Source organism: Eulemur rufifrons, chromosome 15 (assembly GCF_041146395.1).
Source record: "Eulemur rufifrons isolate Redbay chromosome 15, OSU_ERuf_1, whole genome shotgun sequence".
Classification (NCBI taxonomy): domain Eukaryota; kingdom Metazoa; phylum Chordata; class Mammalia; order Primates; family Lemuridae; genus Eulemur; species Eulemur rufifrons.
Genome location: NC_090997.1, coordinates 91446081 through 91466632, shown reverse-complemented (window position 1 = coordinate 91466632; position 20552 = coordinate 91446081). Strand labels below are relative to the sequence as shown.

The 20552-nt window shown below is 40.2% G+C and overlaps 1 protein-coding gene across 2 annotated transcripts in view; it reads left to right on the top strand.

Moving 5' to 3' along the window:
• The window catches only part of EPM2A (EPM2A glucan phosphatase, laforin), a 64728-nt gene extending 48879 nt beyond the window's left edge, over positions 1–15849 (top strand). The window contains exons 3-4 of one of the 2 annotated variants that reach the window (XM_069489218.1): positions 6469–6710; positions 13134–15849. In XM_069489218.1, the coding sequence (XP_069345319.1) occupies positions 6469–6710; positions 13134–13411 (520 nt within the window). In that variant the 3' untranslated portion in view covers positions 13412–15849. The remainder of the gene's footprint in view (positions 1–6468; positions 6711–13133) is intronic. The other variant, XM_069489219.1, reaches the window with a different exon arrangement.
• Positions 15850–20552: the final 4703 nt, after the last annotated feature.

Below are 20552 nucleotides of genomic sequence, written 5' to 3'. Positions count from 1 at the left end.
ATGATAGCTGAATGAACCATCTAAAATAGCTTGAGTTAGTAAAGCTATTTCTCTCGTTCATTCATTCTTTCATTGATTTATTTCTTCATTCACCTATTTGCTTTTAACTGTAGGCTGGGTATGATGTTAAGTTCCGGGGATGTGGTGATGCATAAGATGAATAAGATATCTTCTCAAGGACCTCACAGGACAGAGTAAGTAATGCTCAGAGTGAGAGAGGCCGGAGCCTGAAATAAAGATGGGTGATTATTTGTACATACCTTTAACAAAGGTATGTGTAAGACGTCATGGGAACACAAAGAAGGAGATAAGTGAGCCTCAGGGGCATCAAGGAAGATTGAGTCGGTTTTATCACATAGATGAGCAGTGGAACGCAATGGAAGATGTGTTCTGAGAGGAAGGATAGCAGGACAGGAGGCGAGGAAAGGGGAGTGCATGGCACTTTAGGAAAATTACAAATATCTTCCCTAAATTGGAGGGTGGGATTTATGTGGGGATGTGGGATTAAAGACATACGTAAGGGTCAGATTCCAAAGGGTCAGGTCAAAGAATTGAGAGTTCATAGGAAAGTGATGGGCAGTCATGTCAGTATTTGAGGAAACGGGGAGGGGGGTGTCACATGATTTGTGTTTTAGAAAGATCACTCTAATGACAGTGTCTAAGGGAGACAGACTGGGAGGTCACTTAGGAGGCTTCTAGTGTAATTCACTTCTTATGTGTTGAGGATCTGAAGGAAAACAATGGTAATGGACATCAGGGTACAGATTCTGGAGCTATTTAGGAGATTGACTTGTGTGGCTGCGTTAGTGGCTCTGGGGAGAGGGAGAGGGAAGAGACAAGTTTCCTGTTTAGACATTTATTGGTTTGCTAGGGCTACTTTAACAAAGTGCCGCAGACTGTGTGGCTTAAAGAACAGAACTTTATTGCTTCACAGTCCTGGAGGTTAAAAGTCGGAGATCAAGGTGTTCACAGGGTTGATTCCTTTTGAGTGCTGTGTGGGAAGTATCAGTTCCAGGCCTCCCATTTTGGCTTGTATGTGGCCATCTTCTCCCTGAATCTTCACATTGTCTTCCCTCTGTGTCTGTGTCCGGGTTTCCCTTTCTCATACTGACACCGTTCATATTGGCTTAGGGCCTTCTCTAATAACATCAGTTTAACTTGATTACCTCTCTAGAGAAGTATCTCCAAATATGGTCATATTCTGAGTTACCAGGGGCTAGAATTTTAACAAAGGAGCTTTTTGGGGGTATGATTCAACCCATAACAGGCCTTCATAACTAATTTAATTATATGACATTTCATAATATAAAAAGTAAACGAGTATTGTGCCAAAAATTATTTGCTTCATATGGCTATAAATTACTTAGCACATGCAAAAAAGTTTAAGACACTTACATTTATAGAAACGCTTACAGAAATTAGCATGTGCTCTATATACACTGTAGTCTATGAGCCATAAGCAAACTATAATAAAACTATATTTTAATAAAGAAGCTAATTAGTATCACTCTCTAATTTGGAATTTGTCTTCGAGCGGTTATTCTGCTGGAGTCTGTTCAAGCACCCTTTTGAGGTAGAAGTTTGGCATTAATAACTTAACAGTTGAGGCTAGAGGACAAATTTTCAGCAGAAGGAACTCTGTGGCTAATGAAGCTTGGAATTTACTGGAGGTTGATTTTAATGTTTCTTTTGCTTTCCCACTAATGAGATCTAAATTATAGGACTGATAGACTTTTTTTCTCACCCATTATTTAAAAGCCAGATCACATTTTAATTTCACATTGAATTGCCCATAAAATATTAAATAAGGTAAATGCAGCACAATTATCCAACTTAGGAACTATGCTTTTTTTTTTTTTTTTTGCTCCTAAATTCTTAGCTGGGTTTTGTAAAGAGCTTCAGCAAAATCTATTTTCTTTGTTTTGCAATGGTGCTATGTTTGTACGGCTAGGAAGAGGGTGCTTCTATTCAGTAGCGAGTGTCTTTGGGTGTGATAAACAAAAGCCTGTGTTCATACATCGATTCCATCATTCCTGTGGCTTTCCTGATCTTTTTTTTTCTTTTATGGACACAAAATAATGCTAATTTCCACCTTCAGGATAAAGTTATTCTGCCATTTCTCCTGGGCATTGGTAATGGAGCCTCTGATGTCGAGTCCATGTAATGGATCTGTCTGCTGATACGTTTTGTCTTTTACACACCCACTCCCCCTGTCACTACCCTAGGGGATGTTTTTGCAAAGGGCTTGGATGATCATTCTTCCTGATGTACTCATTATTGCCACGAGGCCTCCTGTGACTGACAGCTGAGGCAAACGGTGTAGTGTTGTGATGTGATTACCTGGAACCACAAATCCAGATTCTCTCAAATAAATTAAATTGATTTTGATTTGCAGTCCAAGAAAATGAGGTTCCAGAATGTCAGCCATCTATTCTTTCGCCTGGTCTCTAACTAAGTTGCAATATTACTAGGATAAATTTTATTTGAATCCAGTCTGGTTGAATCACAGCAGAAATAATCAAAACCCAAATTAATAAATTTTTTTCTACAGAAGTACATTCTTAATGCATATGACTATATTAAACATTTGTCATGACTCAGAAGTAGATTTAGGTTTGAATGTTTAGAAGGTGCTATGCATTAAACACATGGACACACATTGTCTCTCACAACAGATAATTTCCCATTCCTTGCTCTCTAGGAATCATTTTAGTCTTGAAACTATTTCTTGGACAAGGGTAAGAACTTGACTTGATATGTACATGTAGAGAGCTGAGCAAGTCCATGAGCCTGTTTGTCTCTCATCTCCATAATTTTTGCTGCTATTAAAAAGTTGAGCTGTGTATAGCAAGCTTCTGTCCCATGTACAGTGGGACTTGCCAGCCTGCTGGTTCCAGTGTCATACTCAACCTGGTCAACCTCTAAAAACCAAACAACAAACAATCCACAGAATCACAGGCTTCACTCCAGGACCTCTTCATGAGTATCTCGGGGGTGGATCCCTGTAATAGATACTTTTATAAAGGCATCTCATGTGACTTGAATGCAAAGCCAGGTTTGGGAACTCATGTTCTGGGTTGACTGAGTGTCAATACCCACTTGGTACGGTTGATTTCTCTTTGACCTTTCTAAATAGTCTACAGTGGAGCCGCTAGAAATCTCTGATAGTGATTTATTCATAAAATAATTCTCTGGAAATTTTTACAATGTAATTTATAATAAAATTCTAAACTATAACTTTTATTTCATTGTATCTTTGAATCTTGGTCTGTCTTGCATTAAAACTGCCTTTATAGAGAATTTTTATTCTCTAAATCTCATATTTCAATAAGCTTCTTTTCACCCTAAAAAAATCCCAAATTAAAAAATTGTTTAAAATATCATTGACACCAGAAGAAGATTAAAACTAAGACGAGATGAGTTAAAATGGATTTTTAATGGTGTCAAGCCATCTTCTCCCGAATGGATAAGTAAAAGTTTAATTACCGTTTAGAAAGCACATCATGCATCTTGTTACCTCCAGTGTACCCTGTAGCTAGAAATATATCACCTACTTTTGGAAAACAGACTGAAATGGAATGACCATAAAGGGCACTTTAGCTGTCTGATTAAGCAAAATCCATTGATTTGTGTGTTTCCAACAAGCCGAGTCTTTGTCTCTGCATCCCATGTAATGGTTCAGTACAAAGCAATTTATAACTTTAATTTTCTATCCTTCAGTGCGGGTGCTTGTTGTCAGAGTTTGTGTCTAGTTATCTGTCTCCTAGGTTTAGAACGTCTTGTTTAAAAAAGTCAGAAATTACTTTATATTCATTTCTTAAGTATGGACTCGGACTTCTAACATATCTGGAGGAAGAATCATATGTTATCAAAACATTGGAAATATTTGATACAGAAACTTGTGTTTCTTTTTTTAAATTTTTTTTTGTTAAGAAACTAGTGTTTCTATGTATGTGAGACTATATGGGTGTGTACTTTAAGGGCTTCTTTTCATTAGAAATGTAATGTGTGAAATATATATGTTAAGGTACCAACTTTGGGCCTGTTTGTCTTTGACTTTTTCTGAGTTTTCCTATGATTTTAAAAACATTTAAAAATCAGGAATGAATGAGATCTTAGAATAACACTTCTTTTAGCAACAATATTTGATTCTGTATACTGACTTTGGTTTGAGAATTCTGACTTAATTTGTAGGCTCAAATGTCCTAATTTATCCTTTGTATATCTCTACGAACTGTTCTTTAGCTTTTATGCAAATCTTGTGTGAAAAATCAGCCAGCCACTTTATTAATATTTTCACATTTATTGACGAACTAAATACTAAGTGCTACCCACTTAAAGAATACAATATGAAAAGAACGGCTGAGTAACATGTGGAATTAGGCTTGCCTGTCATGAATATTCATTTTAATATTTTACCAGTCCAGTTTAAGATTTTGACAGTAAAAAATCCATTACTGTTCAATTGTTTATATTTCTTGGTTATACAACTGAGGTGTCTGCTTCCCTCTTTTCCAGCTTAGGGTTAACTTTAGTGTGCTCAGTTCAACCCCAAAGTGTACCTATGGGAGCCCAACACTACCATGCCTCTGGGCATCTAGCAGGTTCCTAGAGCAGGAATCTTTGAGGGATAATGGAAAGAGAATGGAACATATAGCTAGAGACAGATTCCGCTCCCACTAACAGCCAGAGGGAAGGGGCATTAACCCAGGGGATGTAATGTTTCCTTTCCTGTGAAGACTGAATACTCAGCTAGCAACGTCCTGGTCAATCACAGCTTTTGGGCACTCTGTAGGTGTCATAGCTCAGGGTCTTTCTCTCGGTCCACGGGGTCCAATGGAGCACCTAAAAATTCTCTGGGATCAGGAATAAGGCGAATAGGCCTTTGGACCCCATGCCCCTCTTTCCAACATTAATAAGTCTTTCCTGAATTTCTAACTTTTCTTTTTCATCCCTTTATTTTTTTCCATAATGACCCACAATAAGTATTTCCACAAGGAAATTCCTAATAACGCTTTAGACAAGAACTCAAGCAGAAAACAAAACTTGCTTTATCCTCTCCAGTAGGGTAAGTAGGGCTCAGGCCTTAGAAAGGTGGTGCTAAATATTGTGAGATATTTTCACTGAGGATGAGTAATACCCACATTCGAGCATTAGCCAATTGGCTTATCATGTTAACACTAACAATGGCAACAACAGCCAAAAGAGAAAAAAGCAAAAACCAAAAACAAGCTGGATTTGATGTTAAAAAATACTGTAAGTATTCTATACCCTGCAGTATTCAAATAAAGGATATATACAACAATGAATGGTCATTAGAGTATAACACAATGTAAATTACTAAAATAAATCATTCATTATAGTAGACATAAACTCCACTCGCATTTATTTTGTATCCACTAATGTCAGTCTTATTCAAATATATTAATTATATTTACTCCCTACAAAATGCCTGTGAATTAGTTATTTTTAGATTCATTCTAAAAATGAGTACATGAAAAAACTTAAAGATGATAAATAACTTGGCCTGACAACATACAGTCATTACCAATTATGATAGAAAATCTAGCATGTTTTAGTTTTTGGCTTTTTTCCTTTTGGCTGTTGTTGTCATTGTTGACGTTAACAGGAGAAGCCAATTGACTAATCCTCAAATGTGGGTATTACTCATCCTCAATGAAAATATCACATGATCTAGCACCACTTTCTAAAGCTTGAGCCTAAAGAAGAGAAAACTTGTTTTTTTTTTTCCTACTTGGATTCTTGTCTAAAGGGTTATTATGAATTTTCTGGGTTTTTAACTTTTCTCTATTATCTCTTTGTTTTTTCCATAATAATCTTCAATAAAGATTTCCACAAGGAAATTATATTGCTGTTTCTTCTTCTTACCCTGTAGCATTAGGTGAAACATATAGAACAACACGGGGCACTAATGGAATTAATCCTGACTTTGATTTTCCTTAAAAGAAGTTTGTTATTTATTAGTTTCTGGTGTGTAGCACATTTTAAAGGTCTCATACTAGTTGAAATTTTTACAAAGAGTTTTAAACAGGAATTAATGTTGAATTTTAGCCAGTGTCTCCCAGAATTTATTGATACAATTATAGAAGTTTTCACCTTTAATTTGTTAGTTTGAAGTGTATTGATAGATTTTGTAAGGTTGAACCATTTATGCATTCATAAGGTATATAACTTGGTGGACTTATTATATTTTAATATATTGCCAGGTTTGATTTGCTAATGCTTATTTCCTGGCATTTAATTAGTTTGAATTGCTTGTTTTCCCCAAAACAATAATACCAGTACTTTTCCTTTCAATTATGACATTGGTTCTCATATTCTTAAAAATCTGGCGTTTCCTGTGCCAGATTTAAAGGTTAATCATATTTTAATACAACATGTTTTATGCAGTTCCTTAGACTTCAAATCAGAACAATAGTAACAGTTGACTCCATATGTTCTCATTAGAATTCTACCAAATATCTGGCTGGGTAGCTGCCCTCGACAAGTGGAACATGTAACCATCAAACTGAAGCATGAATTGGGGATTACAGCTGTAATGAATTTCCAGACTGAATGGGATATTGTACAGAATTCTTCAGGCTGTAACCGCTACCCAGAACCCATGACTCCAGACACTATGATTAAGCTCTATAAGGAGGAAGGCTTGGTCTACATCTGGATGCCGACACCAGATATGAGCACCGAAGGTAAGAATCGGAAGAATCATTCTGGCTCCTTGCTGAACGTGTTTCAGAGAAACCCTGGCTGTCTGTCCGTCTGCCTGCCTCTCTCTCTCCCTAGCTATCTATAACTGAATATGCTAAATAGGAATGGCAGAAATGGAATGAATATAAGATTTTAGATTTAATATATTTGATACATATCTTTTAACACTGTGGCTAAGATTCTGATTAATGTGACTTCTTTATTTATGAAACATACATTTGCTGTGTATCGACTGTGTATGCGGCATTTTGCTGGGTGGCTGGGAACACAAAGGTGAAGAAAGAGGCGCAGCTCCTGTCTTCACAGAGCTTATCATCCTACAGGGATGGCAAGCATTAATCAAATAACTATTAATAAAAATAGAAATTTAAAACTATGATGAATTTTTTTTTGTTAGAAAGATACATAGACATTGTTAGGAGATTATGTGCAGGTAATGGGGCCCAGGAAGGGGGCCGGGGAGGGTTTTCTGGGGAAGTAGTGTTTGAGTTAAGATCTGAGGGTGGGTAGACTGGGGGAAGAGTGAATGCAGAGTGTCCCAGACACAGAAAGCAGCTAAGGAGAATCCCTGTGGCAGGAGAGCACAGAGCATTGCAGGAACTGAAAGACCAACGTGGCTGCAGATCAGAGAATGAGGGATGACAGCCCTACAGGATTTGGGTCACCATAAGGACTTTAAGACTCCATCCTAGGGCAACGAGCAGCAGTTGAAAGGGTGGGAAGCTGGGAAATGCCACGGTACAGTTTTTTTCTCCCGAAGTGTACTTCGACTGCTGTGTGGAGAAGGGGCCGGAGGTGGGCCTGGGAGGCCAGTTAGGAGGTCAGTGCCATAGTTGTAGTGAGACGTACCGTGAGAGAATGCAGCTCGGGGTGGGGTGGTGACAGTGAGCCTTCATTTATTGCACGAGTACTTGCTGAGCGTGTCTTTGTGAAAAGGGAATTATGGTGTGGCTTGGGTGCTGCCAGGGAACAGAGACACCTAAGGCATAGTTTTGACCTAATGGTAAGCCGCGGTAAGACAAGTTCAAAACTAATTACAGGACAGAGAAGAATGAGCGAGAGAGGAATGGGTAACGCACTGGAGGAGGATGGGGAAGAGCACGTTCTGCGGAGGACGGTGTTTGAGGTGGGCGTGGCTTTGGCAGGTGACAGGCAGCTGTGGAGGGAGAAAGGGCTCGCTAGGTGGAAGCAGCAGCCCAGGCCAAGGCACAGAGGCGTGGGATTTTAGAGGAATGTTATGTATTTCAGCCTGGTTGTAGAATAAGTTACTTGCTGACAAGGAACGGCGATAACGGCAGCCCTCCGCGGAGAGAACTTACACTGACACTATCAAGAAGATGTCAGCAGGGGGCAGCAGAGAGCTGTGGAAATGGCACAGGCTAAGGGAGTTTGGTGACCTGCTATTTCGGGGGAAAGAAGGCAGGCGGTGATGCCTAGCCAAGGAGACGTTTCTATTTGCAACCCTCTTTCCCCAAACACACATTATGCATCAAACATAAGCAGTTTACATGCATTAACTCATTTAATTCTCATAATAACACCCCGGGAAGATATTGCAGTCATCTCCATTTTGCAAAGGAAGAGATTGAGGTGCAAAAAAGTTAAGTAACCTGCCCAAGTCATAGAACTAAAAAGAGGCTCAGTGTGAGTTTCAAGGCAGGCAGTTGGACTCGGACTATTGCTCCAGACACCAGCTATGAAGCTTCTCTCTATGTTCTCACACAGACTCTTCATGCAGACTCTACAGACCAGCATAATTTCAATCCCTTATGTTCATGATCAGCTGGAGTTATGTTAAGCCATGGATTGCACAGGAGGTAGCTTGTCTCCCCACGAGTCAGTGGCCTGCAAGATGGAGCCCTGTCGACCACCAGAAAACTTTATGGATCTCAGGTGGTCCCCCCGGCCACGCTGGGCGCCCTTGTGGGTCTGTGTCTGAACTGAACTATCACTGGGGATGGGGTATAAATTTTGTTCCTGAAGGTGGGGAGAGCTCTTGACAATTTGATTATTCCTCTAGGTAACTTGATCCAAGGAAGCCTGATTTAGCTATAAAAGCTCTGCCCTTTTTCAAGGAAGGAAAATAAAAACCAAAAAACTTTATTTGCATATAAGAGCATTGGTTGAATCTATGAATCTAGGTTATACTTGCCCTGTCCAGATGTTTTCTCTGTTTTCAAAACAGAAAAAGTTGTTAGGACAATAAGACTAGCTTCCAGAGAACATTTTGATTTTAGTGGCTTTGATTCTGATTTAATAGCATCGTTATCCCCTTAGAGTATTATATGAGATGAGGCTGGGAGAAGTTGAGCTACTAACTATGCCAGGCATCCCATCCCACCCCATGCATGGATTACCTGAAGGTCCTGCTGATTAATAGGTAATTTGCTTGATAGTTTGGGAGTCAGGAGAAGCCTGAGGGAAAACTGTATCCCCAAGGAGCCATTGTAATTTTAGTCAAATCTTTTTTGGGGTCTCTGAGTCACAGGTCCCAGTCGTAAAGTGCAGCAGTGGAGCACCTTTCATGTTGAGACAGCAAAATGCAAGCTCCCTCTCGAAAAAGGCCAAACTGTAAGACTGAATGAATAAAGGATTTCTTTGGTTCAGCCTAACCTGGGGGAGTAATCAACAGATTAATGATTTCTGAGTGGCAGGAGGACTTTTTACCAATAGATCAATCTCTGTGGCTCACAATATTAGCACAACGAACATATAGATTAATTCAGCTGAATATTTTTAGAACTCTAGAGAAAAATCCATTTGGAAGTGTTTTGAGCCACAGCATAATGCTGTCAGATGAAGTCTGAGAAAGAAGACAGTTTGTTAGGCTCGACTGTCACCACTGGTTGTCACAGACCTGTTACAATCAATTGTGCTATCGATCCTTACTCTTGTACACTTTGTCGTATGTGGAGGAGTGGTTTAGATTTCTTTTTCTTATCTTTTAAAAAAATTTTGGTTTGTGTCTTTCACCTGAGAAATGAAAATTTCCCAAATCTAGCACTCACCTGAGCAACACAAAACACAACAAATCTGCTCATTAAAATTTCCTTCACATAGAAAGTATTCAGATTGTGTTTTGACCTCTGTCAGTGCAGTGCTATTTATAACAAATGGTCTACTCTCACCTCCCAAATGAGTTCATATGCTTCCTTGTGTCCTCGGCTACCTCTCTGTTGTCACAGTGTGAGTTATTTTCTCTCACTCAACAGTCTGAATTCAGCTCTGCCACCGTGCAGAGACATTGACCTTGGAGCCAGAACACCTGGGCTTGAGTCCTGCCACCACTGAATAGCTGTGTGATATTGGCAGGCTGGTTCCTGCAGTGGGAAAATGGGGAGAGTAATTTCTCCATTGTGGGATTATAATAGAGTAAGATAATTCCTATGAAAGGGCTTTGAAAATCACAAAGTTGGGACTATGTGATTAGTCCCAAGTCTTTAAGTTTCCACCAGAAGATGTTATATTAACAGGTACCATGAACCATATCTATATTACACTCCAAAGATGGAAAAGAAGCCATACCCAAATAAAATAATAATATATTCATCCATATATTTGCTTCTGGAGTAAGAAAGGAAAGATGTGTGTGCGTGTATGTGTGTGTATGTGCATTAGAGAGGCTGAAAGTTGTGCCATGCACAATTTCTTTCAGAGTCAGCTTTGGATAAAGCTTGTCTTTAGGGTCTTTTGACCCTTCTCCCTCATCTCAGGCCCTAATGCCTCAGGCTGCTCCATGCACCTGCCAATGCTCTATCCCTCCCTCATCCTCACAACTTTGCCTTGCTCAGTGCGGCTTCCAGGACACTCTTAATCATTCCAGAGTTGGATTAGCCTAGAGCAGGTGTGGGCCACAAGTCAGGTTAGAGGGGTCTAGCAGTGTCTCAGATCAAACAGATATTATTGGGCTTTTGTTGTTTGTTTTGTCTTGTTTTTATCCATGCACTTAATGAATGTTCATTACCATCTCCTGAGAATCAAGGATTTGTATTAAATTTCAAAGTAAGAAACACAGACAGAAGACCATTTTGTTTGATCTGCACAGGGTTTACAATTTCTCAACTTAGTTGCCAATATGTAAAGTTTGGACTATTTTACATAAACAGATCTGACTTTCTGTCTTGTCTTGAGTTATTATTGTTTTTAAGAATGGAAATATTTTATCAAATTAAATTCTACCTGGAGCCTATATATAGGGAACAAAAACTAGATGCTGTGGTTGACACTGCTGTGGTGTGTGGGGTATATCAAGTTGAACCCTGATTCTTGGGACCCTCTGTTTATTCCTTGATGGGTTAGTATTAGCTTGGGTTTTCAAGTTGAGGGAGATGGGCCCCTTGAGAGGGCTTCTCTAGGGTGGGGCAGAGGTGCTAACCCCCAAGGAGGATGTTGCTGTCACGTAGGGGTAAGAGCAGCAGTGTGACCAGGTAAGTGGGGTACAGAGGGACTGACTGACGATCCAGATTGACAAGATGGGGGACAAAATGCACCATTAACGAGGTGGGTGAGGGAAGGACCATTGTACAGTGGTTAGGAACTGGGGCTTCAGAGTCACACTGGCTGGGTTTAAGTGGCCACTTAGGGAATAGCCTTGGGAAATCTCTGTGCCTCGGTTCCTTCATATATAAATAGAGGATAGCAATAGTGCTGACCTTGTATTTGTTAGGAGGTGGTTGTAATGAGCTATTTTGTGCAAAATGCTTAAAACAGCGCTTGGCAGGTAGGAAGGGCTCAGTAAATGTTATAGCTCATCAATCACAGTGGGTGATTTGCAGTCACTAGAGGTCAAAATAAACAAGGGCTCCAGCTGAAGCCAGGCTGAGATGGGTGGGTGCCCTGGACTGGCTACTTCTCTGGTGCCCCTCTTAATTATTCATTTATTCTTGATGTTATTTGAATATTTGGCAACTCTTCAGTGGGATGGTTGAGTGATTCCCAGGGAAGACCACTCATGGCTGTGCCCTGTGGGTGAAACCTATGTGAAGCTGTGAGCCTTCAGAGCTTCCACCTGGGAGCTGACACCAACAGAGACTAAAATATTGTCCTGGCTGTCACGTTGGTTCTGCTTCTGTCTCAGAGTTTGGTGATCCTGAAGCTGAGGCAGATGTTCCCCTGGGTAGGACAGAGATCTAAGGGGCTTTTAAGCCACTCGGGGGTCTTTGGTAAACTTTGTCCTGCTGAGGTGCTGATGCCTGATCTCAATGTGTTGTGTTGGCTCCTTCAAGAGCACTTGCTGAAATGCAAGAGGACATCTAAAGAGGGAAGTGTAAACTTGCTTGAGTGGCTCTCGGGGGAGAATTCCAGGCCTCAGTGAAGATCTACAGGTGAGATTGTTTGAGGGAGAGGCCCTCCCGCCTCTTCAGTCATCCAATGAGGATGGCACTGTGAGGCCAGACAGGGCTCTTCTGTATGACCCCTGGAGGACCTTCTGGGGCCATTGTGTCCCTGTGTGGTTGAGGACGGAGAACACCACATCATCAGCACAGAGTTGTAATCCAGCGCTCTGTATAGCGTCCTTCTTCCTTTCCCTTTTGAAGTAATTTACATTGACTGTCTTCTGCCCCAAACAAACAAACTCACTAAGTATCTCTGCACTGAGAACTTGTGGGCAGAGGGCATCCAGGGGCGCAAAGCGACAGCAGCGTTCCCCTGCCGTGTGGGATCAGGGTCGGGCAGGGTCTGTCAGGCCTCAGCATAGCACGTCCTCTCCCAGTGTGAGCAGAAGGCATTTGAATAATGTAATAAACAAAATAGTAGTCCTGAAGCAGCAATAACTATTAATGCAACTGTAATTGCTCAATAATGTAGAAATTAAATCAGTTTTAGTATTCACTGTGTCACAAGGGAATAAACAATCAGTTATCCCATGTGTACAGAATAACAACTTAGTCATTCCATTGGACAAGTGAAAATTAGCATATGTCAAATGCAGAAGATGGATTCTTCTGACCAATATGGATGGATTCTGCGTTTTACATTTACCCGGAAGATACTTTTGGATTAATTGAAATGCAGGTGATTGGACCTGACAGATTTTCTTTGGAATCCTCTAAACCTCTGACCAATCTCGGCCAACCCTTCTGACAGATGTGGAAAAACCTTACTTTTGACGGTAGGCGACAGGTAACGTTTCTTTGGAGGGCAGTTTGCATCGGTGGTGAAGTCACACAAAGGAGCAGCGATATCCAGGGAAGGTTCCGAGAGGACCTACTGCCTCTGGAGTGCTCTCTCCAGAGCACTTAGTTACCACCAGCTTTCAAAACTGTCCCCCCTTTTCCTTCGCAGCGCAGGACTGAGGCAGACTGTCACCGTCACTGTGATTTCTCCGTGTGCCGGAGGACCCCTCAGTGGCGGGATGGGGGTTCTGTTGCTCACGTGTGTGCGCTGTGCTCTCTCAACTGCAGGCCGAGTGCAGATGCTGCCCCAGGCCGTGTGCCTCCTGCACGCGCTGCTGGAGAACGGACACACCGTGTACGTGCACTGCAACGCCGGGGTGGGCCGCTCCACCGCGGCCGTGTGCGGCTGGCTCCAGTACGTGATGGGCTGGAACCTGCGGAAGGTGCAGTACTTCCTCATGGCCAAGCGGCCGGCTGTCTACATTGACGAAGACGCCTTGGCCCGGGCACAAGAAGATTTTTTCCAGAAATTTGGGAAGGTTCGTTCTTCCGTTTGTAGCCTGTAGCTGGCTGATCCTGCCTCTGGTCCCTGCAGATTTCCTTAAGGATCCTGGGGTGATGTGAGTCAAATGACCTGGAAACTACCTGAACTGAAAGGGCTGTGTGTCCTCCCCCAAGCCACCCCCTTTCATCTGGGGATGACTCTCTAATATGCTTTGATTGGGCTGTACTTTTGAAATATTTTACAAAGAATGCTGTGACTGACACATAAGAAACAGCCCAAGCAGTTCGGCGGGGCTTCAGACAAAAAGGCAATGCGTGCTCTTCCCGCTGCCTGTAGGCCGGTCAGTCTTTTGCTTTGCAGGCACTGCGTGTGTTGTATTACGGATCCGCGGCAGCACTTTCTTGGTGCATTGTAACTCTTTGGTATGCAGAAGAAAAGTTAGGGAGTTTTGTGGATTGTATCATGGGTGCGTGTCCATGTGCACACACACACACACACACACACACATTTGCACACTGCTTTCCTGCTGAACTGAACTGACATTATAAAATGAGAGCTGCTCAGTTGCCAAGGGAGGAAATAAGGGTAGAAGCCTGGAGTGTGAGAAGGGAAGAGCTCAACACGGCCAAAAAGTGATGGCCTTTCTAGATTGTTTTTGTATCTTGCTTCAAAGGCAACACCTTCCTTATATACCCAACAACCTGCCAGACAACCAAAGTAGAGTTATTATTATCTATTTGTTTTAATTGAGGCATAATGAGCATAAGCAGCTTACCCAAGATCTCATGGCTGGTCCAGGCTGAGCTGGAGTTACTAATCCATGTTTATTTGACTCGGTGCTTTTTTCAACACAACGTGTTGTTTTTCCAGCATCGTGTTGTGAATTCAGTTTTGTCTTTCTCAGAGTGAGGTCGATATCCCTGCAGGAGTTCCTACAATGAGAAATAGAACGGTATTCTGATCAGTTGCCAAAGAATTTAGGAAAGTAGCTGTATTTTGTGCAAACTAATTTAAAACATGGTGAGCTATCTCAAGGCGGTGTGTCCTGAGCCATAGCTCATAAGAGGAAGTATATTACCAAAAGAGCCCAAAGAGCCAAAATCCACAGATAATTGTTCCATGGCCTAAGACATCCTGGTTCAGCACTCAATTTAGTATAAGCCACAGTTGCTGTGCCTGCAGAATATGCAGTTCACTCTCCAATTTCTGTAGGAAACACAGAGATGAACAAAACCTCAAGAGTGTGCAGCCTAGAAACAGACCTGTGCTCAACCAACCGTAATGAAGGGTTGAACCGTGAATGATAGGCTAGAACAGAAAAAGGGGAAATGTCTTTTTATTGAGAGCCTCTGTGTGCCAGGTGCTTTACAGTTGTATCCAATTTAATCTTCACAGTACCCAAGGAGGGAGGTTTCATTATCTCTGTTACCTAGATGAGGAATCTAAGGCTCAGAGAGGTTAAATCAGCTGTTCACAGTTACATGGTGAATAAATAGATGAAATGAGATACAAAGCTAGGTTTGTCTGACTCAAAGCCTGTATTTTTCTTCTATTAAACTATTTAGGTTATTCAATATGAAATGTCCGACTTCAAATCAAAAGTGTAGTTTAATATATCTCGAACAAGAAGCAGTACAGTTAATCAAAGTATGCGCCTAAACTACCAACACAGTTTTGCCATCTTAGTGGTAGCTTGTTTATGCCAGCAGCGAAGAAGCCTGGAGAGTGAGTGGCAATGAAATCACAAAGGGTGTTTCCCACAGTTTGTTAAGAATTGAATATTTTTCCTTGCAAGAAGTGGTCCAAAGCCTGGAAGACTTGCTAGTCAGTTGGTGCAAGGTCTGGTGAATACGGTGGATGACAGAGAGTTTCCAAGTCCAGCTTCTGTAGTTTGAGCAGCGTTGTTTGTGCAACATGTGGTTGAGTGTTGTCTTGCAAGAGGAGTGACCTGTCTATATTGATCAATGTCGGCTGCTAATCACAAGCATCCTCATCATTTCATCCGATTGGTTGCAGTAGACATCTGCGGTAATAGACTGATCAGGTTTCAAGAAGCTGTAGTGGATAATACCAGTGCTGGACCACCAAACAGACACCATTAGCATTTTTTGATGAATATCCGGTTTTGGACTGTGTTTCAGCACTTCATCTTTATCCAGCCATTGTGTCAAATGCTTACGATTATCAAAAAGAATCCATTTTTCATCACATATCACAATACAATGTAGAAATGGTTCGCCTTTATTTCATGACAGCAAAGAAAGGCAAGCTTCGAGATGATTTCTCTTCTGACACTTGTTTAATTCATGTGTAACCCATCTATCCAGCTTCTTTACCTTGCCAATTTGTTTCAAATGGTCCAATATTGTTGGAATAATAACATCAAACCTTGCTGGTAATTCATGTGTGTGTTGAGGTGGATTCACTTCCACTACAGCTTTCAGATCATCATTATCCACCTTGATCTCAGGTTGCCCACGTGATTCATTTTCAATATTACAGTCACCAGAACAGAACTTCACAAACCATAGATGTACTGTGTGTTCATTAGCCACATCCTTCCCAAACACTTTGTTGATATTTCAAGCTGTCTGCACACATTGGTTCCACGACGGAACTCATATATAAAAATAACACGAATTTTTGACTTATGGTTTGACTCATGGTTTCACAAAAATTGCTCTAAAAAAATTTGAAAGATAATCACAAGCCAAAATGTGCATTTGAAGGAATGAGAATGTACCTTCACAATAAAAATAAAACAAGGAATGTCAGAGTGAAATGTTAGACATATCAACTGTCACACTTAGTACTTAAGGAAATCGGACATTTCATGCTTAATGACCTATACCGTGCTTATTTCTCTCCTCCTTTTCTTCCACAAATACATATTGATAAATATGAGAGACTGATTTAGGAGGCATGGGGCATAAGGACACAAGGTAAGTTTCAGTAGGGCTCAGAGGAGGGGGAGATGTCTTACAAATGTGACATTTGCTTGGGAGATGGGAGGCTAGACAGAACACATTTCTCCTACAGTTTTACAAAGTTAAATTTATACGCCAGCACTGAGTAATGTGAAGTCCAGCTCCATTGCTAAAAATAACTAAAGGTAACTATTGTGTTCAAGTAAATCACAGTCATATGTGTTGTGTAAAATTTAATCTGAAAAATGGAATATTTTTAGTTTGTGTGTATATGAATTTTGTTAACATCTAGGAAATCCAGCTGCATAATTTCCACCACAGAAAAATGTTTTTGGGGTGAATTTTTTCCATTTGCCCCTTTTTGCTCTGGTAGACAAAATCAATTTAGGACTACTAAGGAATGTTTTGGAATAAACTCTCTTATCTTCAATGAATGGGATGTCTAATGTATTTCAAAATCACCTGAATTTTTTTGTTAAATAAAAGCATTTAAAAAAGCCTTTGTGTACAAGATTTTTCGATAGTATCATCTTAGTCCGAACTCTAGAACAAACTATTTCCTTATTTTTAAAGGGGGAAACAGCTGAGCTAAATTGTTTTTTCCTTGTCACCTTTACTCTGTCATTAACTGATCAAATTGGCAGTTTAATGACAAAGGAAGTCGAGGTGAGGGCACCACAAAGAAGTGAGGATGAAAACTTGAAGAGCATGTCGGGGAAAATCAAAGCAGATAGTGCACGGTAGCTGCTTGTCACAGGTGTTAGCAGAACTTTCCAATTATGGGTTTCATTCATGGGAAAGGAATGCCCACATAGGGTTGCTTTCTTTTAGATGTGCAACAGTATCCCTCTATTATTTTGTTTGCCAGCCTTAGGAAAAATATAAAAAAGAAAAAAAAAAAAAAAACGCTCTCTTCTGACCAACAGTAAGGTGTGGGGGGAAAACCACTTGGCTTGGCCTAAGAAATAATGATGGAAAAAGTTGGGACTTTGGAAATGAGAAGGAAGTAATGAAAAGAGAGATTTGAAAGCAAGTTAAGAAATGGGAAATGAAATGAAACTTGCCACACTTGAAAAATCACTGGATAGCTAACCATAGAGTCAGTTAGATCACAAGTTAAAACTGAAAGTATCTTCAGAGATAATCTACTCTAATGCCTTTATTTTACAGAGGAACAAACAGACCCAGAGACATCAAATATCTTTTTCTTACAGCAAAGACTTTTAACTGAGGACCAGAGGAAAAGGATAAGTCAGGCAGATAGGTCAGGAGATTTATTTTGAGGTGAAGGAATCGTAGGAGAATTAATGGGAACAGGAGCAGACAGTATCGTTAGTGGAAAAGAATTGGTGCAAAGATTAATGGAAATTGGAGTGAGAGAAAAATGGCTAAAGTGAGAAAAAGCAAAGACCAGTGTCATTTCCAAAAGAAGAAAAACCAGGTGCTTTCTGGGGGAGGATTGAAAGAAAAGGTATGACTATGGAAGCAGAGAGGGAGAGTCAAGGTTATGTGGCCAGGAAAGAGAAGCAGCAAGCAGGCCTCCTGCCTCAGCCTCCCAAAGCACCGGATTACAGGCATCAGCTGCCGTCTGGTACAGCCATTATGAAAAAGAGTATGGAGTTTCCTCAAAAAAAAATAAAAATAGTACTACCATTTAATCCAGCAATTCCTCTTATGTGTATATATCCAAAGTAAATAAAAATCACTATCTTAAAGAGATTTCTACACTCCCATGTTCATTGCAGCATTATTTACAATAGCCTAGATACGGAAGTATCCAATGACAGATAAGTGAATAAAGAAAATGTAGTGTGTATATATACAATGGTATATTATTTAGCCTTAAAAAAGAAAGAAATCCTGTCATTTGCAACAACATGGATAAAACTTTAGGCCATTATGCTCATTGAAATAAGCCAGACACAGAAGGGCAAATACTGCATGATCTCATTTCTATGTGGAATCTAACAAAAGGTCAGACTCATGGTAACAGAGAGTAGAATGGTGGCTACCAGGAGCAGATAAGTGAGGGAAAGGGGGGGTATTGGTCAAAAGGTACCAACCTTCAGTTATAAGATGCATAAGTACTGGAGACCTAGTGTACAGCATGATGACTATAATTAAGAATGTATTATATACTTGAAATGTGCTAAGAATAGAGTAGATCTCAAGTGTTCTCACCACAAAAAAAGAAAAAGGTAGCTATGTGAGTTGGCTATGTTAATTAGCGTGATTGTGGTAATCATTTCCTGATGTGTACGTATGTCAAGACATCACATTGTACACCTTAAAAAACACAATTTTTATTTGTCAATAATACCTCAATAAAGGTAAAAAGATTGATATCATTTAAAAACTGAATAATGGATAATTAGTATTAAATGACCTGGCATGGCATCAGAATGGAATGGGTTACAAATAAGATACTTAGTAGAAACTAGACATTGAAAGAATAGATATCTGGACCTTGAACAGAACAGAACAGATAATTGTCCTTGCCATAATTATCAAGATTTTATCAACTCCTAGTGAGAGAAAACTCAGAACTCACTGAATAGAATTTGCTGTTTGCTGTATATGATTGGACAAAAGATGGAATATATTTTTATTCAATGAAGATCTTTATTGTCTTCTTAAAGTTAAATGATAAATGCAAACATGGATATATAGTCTAAACAATTTCAGAAAAGATTGTACACCCATAGTGGACAAACAAGATGAGTATCCCGCATTCCCCCATTTCCTATAGAGTGGTGTTTAAACAAAGCTGGTCACTGCCCAGCACCTCTCATGTTTCAGGGGCTTAAGCCATTTATATTTATTGTAATTTCAGTTATATTTGGACTTGTTTATATATATATTTTTTTAAATTCTTGTTTATATTTGCTTATTTTTAATCTCACTTTTTTTGCTTTTTCTATGATTCTTTTCTTGCCTTTATTTTTAATAATTATGTCTTCTCCCTTACAACAAAAGAACTCTAATATTGACTTATATCTACTGGCCTTTGTACCTCCTTCATGTTGACATGATTGTGATTATAATTATGAATTGTTTTAGATATACTTCCTCTTTTTCTTTCTGTGTTCTTAAATTGTTTTTAGGTTGTTAGGGAAAGCAAAGAATATGCTGGTGGGGACCTACTCTTCATTGCCAGACAGACCTATGATCCCCACCCCACCCCATTTTTAACTTTCTTATTAAATATTTCCCACAACTTCTGTTAATATTGAGGACTTTAAGCACAGTGACTCCCAAGGTCCCAGGGAGCATACTATGGCCCGCTTCTCCTGCAGTACTGCGTCCCCCCAAGGTATTCGGGGACACATCTTCCTTTGCTTTAGTTCATCCATCAACTCACTTCCAACATCAGTCTATCACACTGAAGTATCTGTTGGTAATCCTTCTTAACTGTCTCTTCATTTTTGCAGGTGGATTTCTGTCTTCAAGTTTTACATGGGAATTTTCATTCAGATGTCAGGAACAATAGTGTGTTTGCCAATTTAAACCAGAGTTTTCTCAATCATTGTATATACTGATGACACACCCAAATCTCAAGCCTCATTTTAAAGCTCTTTACTCAGTGCCAGGCTCTTGTATTATTTTCTTTGTTTTCAGAACATTTCTCAGGCTATCTCCCAAACTTAATATTCCACAAACTGAAGTTTTCTTCCTTTTGCCAAACCTCCCATACTTTCTCTGGTGGGTAGACATTGGCAACATCTTACCCCTAGTTGCCCAGGTCAGAAATTCAGATGCTATGTTTGCCATCTCTCTTCCATTTACCATCCTCCAAAGCACTCAGAAAATTCTTTCAATTATACCTCCTTAAATATTTCTTTTTTTTTTTTTTTTTTTGAGACAGAGTCTCACTCTGTTGCCCAGGCTAGAGTGAGTGCCGTGGCGTCAGCCTAGTTCACAGCAACCTCAAACTCCTGGGCTTAAGCGATCCTCCTGTCTCAGCCTCCCGAGTGGCTGGGACTACAGACATGTGCCACCATGCCCGGCTAATTTTTTGTATATATATATTTTAGTTGTCCATATAATTTCTTTCTATTTTTAGTAGAGACGGGGTCTCACTCTTGCTCAGGCTGGTCTCGAACTCCTGACCTCGAGCGATCCACCCGCCTCAGCCTCCCACTTAAATATTTCTTAAATACAGCGACTCCCCTCTAGCAGCTCTGACCCGGACTATTAAAGCATCCTGACTTATCTTCCTATTGCTATTATTACCCTTCCCAGACTAGTCTTGATACTGCTGCTGGAGAAACCTTT